Consider the following 6564-nt stretch of genomic DNA (forward strand, 5'->3'; position numbering starts at 1 on the left):
AGTATAATGACTTGGCCATCTGTCAGTAGAGCTTGTTTTGTTAGTTCCATTATTATAATACAACATTGTTGTAGTAAGTAATGCAAGTAAAATAACTTCTCTGTTAAATTGATATAATCTATAGATAAAAGGTAGGCCAAGGCCTAAGAGTATAATATAATAAAACATAACCAAAAATATTTTAAATGTTCCCAAATCATTAATACACATTTCCAACATTTTCGGAGATCAACAAATGCTATTTTTAAAATAATTATACCTTTACACTGTTAAAAATAATGTTAATATATTTATAGCTCATTTAATATCCACTAAATCATTTAATATCCACTAAATCATATTTTTCTAACAAATTTGTTTTACTACATGGGCACAAAAAGATTGCTTCAAAAGTATAAAAGTACTTGTGTTACTATACTTTTTGAACACCAGATAGTTTTGCTAACTAATATTTGTAGACTTAGTACGATTCCTGTATAATTTAACTGCATTCATAATTAAAAATAGACTTAACATTGTGAAACTTGTTTTCTTAATAAGTAATAAAATATTTATATTAAGTAAATGTAAATTATAAAAAACACAAATATTAAAATTGTAAAATGATTAAGTTTAAATTAATACCTGTAAATTTATAGTTTTTATTATAAAAAAATTGTATTTAACATTTTATTTGTGTACTGGACAATTTATAAAACAAAATAAAAATGTAAAACATGTTTTGATGTCACTGTTAATTGAAAAAAATATAAAATATGAATTAATGTGTTTTGATTATAAATTAAAAACTATAACCACTTTATTCCAGATTCCTATTTTGTACAACAATTATTAATATGAGATTCATTATGTTACAATTTGATAGGAACAATGTCAATTAATGAATATTATTAGAACATTAAAGTATACAGTCTTATTATATTTTAAAGAATTGTAAAAATAAATTAAGTTTTAATGATAATTATACATAGATCACATTGAAATTCAAACAAAGATGTACGAAACTCTAGAGTTCAAACTACAAATACATTTAACGAGCTATTAAAAAACTATTAATCAATAACTCATAACTCTGTCACTTTATCTGAAGACGATGGCAAATCTTTATCATATCTATTGTTGTTTGATTTGGTTTTCTTTACAGACATTGTATCAGGTTGACTATTTATTTTTTCGGAGTGCACCATTTTATTCCCATCAAAATTATCTTTTTGTTTATTAGTAGACTCGAGTTGTTCTGCATTATTGGAATTTTTGATATCGTCACAGGATAAATTTCTATTTATTTCTATCACGGTTTCGTGGCCTATGTCACTATTGCTACAATCATTTGATAATTCCTTTTCACAATATTTCACGGTGTCGTTCATCGCACAGGTATCCTCTTCATTGATTTTCGAAAAACTGTCCCTTTTAACCAAGAAATCGTGATAAACGGCACAATCGTCAATAACAAGACTGTTATTGCAGCTAGAAGATATGTCCATATCTTTATCATCATTTTTATTATTATTTAAATTCGTTAAATCTTCTTCATAAACCTTTGAATTTTTTCGACCTCTGGCAAAATCACCATAAACAGAACAGTCATCAACATTATAATTACCATTGCTACTTGCTAGACTTATATCCGTTTTCTCATTCTTGTCATAGTCAATAATCAAAGTATCTTCGTTATTTATTGAACTATTCTCACATGTCATAAAATCTTGTGATAACGATGAATTGTCTACGACAAAGCTATTATTGCAACTTAACGATAGTTCCATGTCATTATCCATTTGTTCATTCTTATCATCAATGGCAGTTTTATATAAGTCAGAGTTTGAAAAATCAGTACTGTAACTATCTACATTTTCCCTATTCACCTCAGACCTCGATTTTTTGGACATAGGAGTGGAATAACAAAGTTGGGATTCGTTAAAAACCATGTTATCGTCTGAAGGAGGATTCCATTCATCTTCTTCATCGTTTTCGTTTGTATCTATATCATCCTCAAATAGATTATTTGAACCCTGGGATACGTCTTCATCCAGGTCTGAATTATTGTAATAATCAGATTCAGTTGATACACATTTTGTTAATATCCACGCATTGCAATCATTCTTCTTTGTTTCATAAAATTTACTAATAATATCACTGAAAAAATATTAAATAATTATTATTAAGGATGAGTCATTTTAAAAATATAATTTTTTGTTTATAAAAAATAAGTATACTCACTTAAGTTCGTCAGTAGAAGAACAATAAGTAGATACAATGGGCAAAATTCTGTCCAATGGTATTTCAATAGTATCGCCAACTCTAAAATCGCTATTAGACGTTGTTTCACTAATAAATTTTCTCAGTTCTTCAAATACAAACTGTTCTTTCTGAATATTTTCATTTTGTTCGTCATATGGATAATGGACTCTTCTTAACAGCTTGTATGGTTTCTTACTTGTAAGAAACTTGAGAGTATTTTCGTCACAACTTGTATCTTCCTGCAAAATTGTTATATTTTTTTGATTATGAATGATAATTTCAAGTTTAACAATACCAATTTACAGCAATAAATAATATTAACATAAAATCAAAACAAATCACTAACCAGAGATGGAGTATCAGCCTCTTGCATATCTTTACGGTAAAAAATTACCATTTGAGTGCAACAACCTATATCTCCCGTATTCGGAGGAGTAGGTCCAATACCTTCTATCTGATATGAGTACTCAGGATAACGTAAAGTTATACTTTTAATCCTAAAAAGAAATTGTTTTGTTTAATAATGGTTTTTATTTCAAAGTTATAGGGTAGTACCATTCTTTAAATTGTCGTCTATTCCATTCAAACTTGTGGTCATAATGCCGAAACTCTGTTGTGAAATTAGGAAACAAAACATTAAACTCTACGTTAGGCGTAGTAAAAACTGCTAATTTTGGTTTAATGAATTCAAAAACTGTGTAAGGCACTGCAGCCAAAACGTCTGAATAAAGATGCTCAATTCTATAAAAATATTAATTTTTAATGTGTAATTAAATAGATGCATGCTACTGAAAAAACTATTGATTGTATAACATTACAATTCAATGCAAATGACAGCATCAGCTCCCAACATTCTATCATCTAAATCAGCCACGCTTCCTTGGTAAATATCAACTGTCAGAGGGACCTTCCGAGTGTAAGATGCAAAATAGTCATAGTTAATTGGTAAGACTCTTGACTGATTCATTTCTAAAGTCTGTTCATCGACATCAACCAACATTATCGATTCTAAGCCAGGGACTGGTTTAAGGTATCTGAACAAACCAAATTCGGAACACCCAAAATCTATAACCTGAAAAAAACTATCATGTTTAAAAATGATGATTTTATTACTTTGAAAAAATATCATACCTTCTTTATAGACTTATTCCATACAGAATGTTCAAGAATTTCCTGCACAGCCATATATCTTTGCACGTACATTGGTGGAATAAACCTCAAACCGAACTCGTCCAATGTACAAACACATGTGTCTTGAGTAGTCAATTTAATTATATTTGCCTCCTGAAAAGTGAAAATTTGAATGTGTTGAGTCTTATTTTATATGGTTAAAAATCAAAAATAATCAAATACAAAACATTCTCTTCTTCGTGGTAATATAAATTTCAAAAATTATCTTCCAATTAAGTTTTTTTTATTTTTTTGACAAAATTTTAGATTAATATTTTTTTACATAGTTATTTTACAAACATACATTTTTAGTATTTTTTTTACAGAACTATTAGCTTTTGAAATGGAAATGGTAGCAAATATGTGATTTAACTTAATACAAGAATAATTGATTAAAAATTATGAGTAGGCAATAACCAGTCGTGAGTAAATACTTTTTAAGTTATTAATGTTTAAATTTTAAACAGGAGAGAAGCGTGGTTGAGTAGATTAAAATAATATTTTACTGTACTTTCTCTGCTGTTTACACATTTAATCGCTAATAACTTTAAGAGTAATCATTATCTGTTTTATTGTGGTAACTATTCAAAGCTGGTATCATCCAATTCATATTTTTAATAGATTACATAGTCTACATAGCTTTGAAACATACTAAAAAAGGTGAATATTAAGAAAATGTATATATAAAAATAGTAACTTAATGTTTTTAAAAAGAAAAACAAATATTTCAATTCGTTTTTGATAAAACGAATGTCTTATGTAAGATTACTGTGATAGTAATGTAATGAGCAAAGTAATTTCAAAACACTTCAAAAGTAACTCAACCAACAATGGGATATACATTTCAAAAATAGTGACACCCATAATCACAAAAATGTATATTCACTACTGTTATTGATTATACTATGTCTTATAATATAAATAGTTCATAATACAATGATATAATTAAAATTATTACATTTTGATCGTCCGACTTAAGAAATAGCTGAAAGATAGCTTTAAAATAACTGAAAACTTCGACACTGATAGACAAAAGTAACGACTGTAAAACCAACATGATTCAACAAGTCATACGTAAAAATCAATAAAAAAACAGTGTTATTGAACATCAACTCATAAGAGGACAAACGTTTAATTATAGCAAATATATATAATAGCAAAAGTATACTGTATATTTTATAGAATTGCGGGTTGTTAATTGTTACTTATATAATACATTTATAGAAATTTAACAAACAAGAAAAACACGCTATAATTTTGATAAAGTTTTTCTTATCAACATTCTGGCGTTATCAATATCCGTTTTTCGTAATCTCTTTGGGCAAAAAAATCTCCCTTGTTAATATTAAAATATTCATTAGCCCAGGCCATAATTATTAATTATAAATTATAATGCATTTTAGTATATAAGTTATGAAATATATATTGTATTATACTCATACAATTTTAACCGATTAAAAAACATTATAAAATCGCTGGTATAAACTAAAAAGCCAGCACAGTAGTGAGTAGGGTCAAAAGTTATACTTGTCTGATTGTGATGAAATCAAGCAACAAAACGCTTCAATGCAAATTTGTAGATTGTACACTGTACAAGCAATAATTATAATATCGATAAAAATCATTGTAAATATAATAATGTGCTTAAAATTGTGTATTTGTAGTAATCAGGGCTCACCTGACTGTAATAATTTGTTGTTGTTAACCCTGTATTGTAATCAACAATTTAATTATAAAATACTTATTGATATCTGAAATCTGTAGATTGTTGATTCATACATACAAAGCACATGGAAATTTAATACGGTACTCTCATAGGCCACAAATTAAAAAAATTCACCCCTTCCTCTTCAAAATCGAGAAAAACACCCAGAACATTTACAGATATTTTGATTAAAAATTACGATGAAGTATAAATTTTTTTAAAAATAGTCGAATTAGTTCCAAATTTGTATGGAATATTCCTTAAACATAGTACTACCGATAAACATTGAAAAACCAATAAAATATCACAAAACTTTTCCCCTAAAAAGGTAGACATTTTTTCTTTATTTCACTTTTTCAAGCAGTTTTATGGATTTAGATATGAAAATTAGACCGAAGATAATTCTTTAATAGAACCATAACAAAATAATTTTTTTAAAAATCTTAAGATGAACATTTTTTTATTATTATGGAAACCCCCAAAAAAAGGGAAAACTACACTTTGACTAGTCAATTTCCAGGTTGTGTGTGAGTGAAACAACAGTCAAAAGGTATTGAAAATATTTTCATTATATTATTAATTTCGATATAACATGGGTAACTATAGTAATGCATTTTTATAGACAGACGATCAACTCTTATACTAAAAATTAATTTTTAATCAAATAATTGTCATTAGGTAGAATGCTTTTATCGATACTTGTATTTTTATCTGTGAACACTGGACCTACCTTACTTAATTATCTGTAAATTTAAATAAACTTTAATAATACTTTTTTGAAATGAGAGTTTTGAAATAGAATTTCTTAAAGTTGGAGATATAACCTATTAAGTACATTATTTCTGTATCTTTATGATAGAAATGAGTGAGATTCTTCATCTCCATAAAATATACACATAATGATAACACTCATATTTATTTTACAAACCTTTTCTCCTATGATAAATAGATTTACTCTAAAAGAAAAGTTCTATTTACTAAACTATGGAGTAAATTACTTTTTATTATTATTCATAGGCCTTTGTATTCTAGTTATCTTGAAAGATTTAATAAGGCTAAAAAAATAATAATATAAACCAGCTAACAAAATGCACAACATTTACATAGCTTCTCAAAATATATTGAATAACGATACTTTGAAACATTTTCATTTTTATTTGACGACATTTAAAACGTTTAAAATGTTATAAAACTTTATAACATTTGTTTATGATATCATTAATTACTGAAAAATGAAAATATATTATGATTATTACTAAATATCATTACATTTTTAATTATATATTATGGAAAATATTAGAAAAATAGTTCACCTAATTTTGACCACTATTCAGTAAAAAATATCTATCTGGCGCCGCTGTTGTATGTTTGATTTTCAAAGTATATGAATGTAAAAGAAGTTGGCTCTACTGGCGGTCAATCAATATTTTCTGTGTACTGGGAAC

The 6564-nt window shown here is 26.7% G+C and overlaps 1 protein-coding gene across 1 annotated transcript; it reads right to left on the bottom strand.

The window, feature by feature from the left end:
• Positions 1–760: 760 nt before the first annotated feature.
• Positions 761–4626, bottom strand: LOC126835484 (uncharacterized). The gene is made up of 7 exons (XM_050568109.1): positions 4373–4626; positions 3376–3528; positions 3063–3316; positions 2800–2985; positions 2591–2741; positions 2224–2483; positions 761–2139 (listed from the first exon to the last, which is right to left on the bottom strand). Exons 1-7 carry the CDS (start codon positions 4469–4471, stop codon positions 1065–1067), a joined length of 2178 nt encoding a protein of 725 aa, XP_050424066.1. The 5' UTR covers positions 4472–4626; the 3' UTR covers positions 761–1064.
• Positions 4627–6564: the final 1938 nt, after the last annotated feature.

The sequence above is a fragment of the Adelges cooleyi genome, unplaced genomic scaffold (genome assembly GCF_023614345.1).
Source record: "Adelges cooleyi isolate 19-005CV unplaced genomic scaffold, UGA_ACOO_1.1 ACOO_flye_CR_arks_rails_tigmint_CR_PRNA_23, whole genome shotgun sequence".
Lineage (NCBI taxonomy): Eukaryota > Metazoa > Arthropoda > Insecta > Hemiptera > Adelgidae > Adelges > Adelges cooleyi.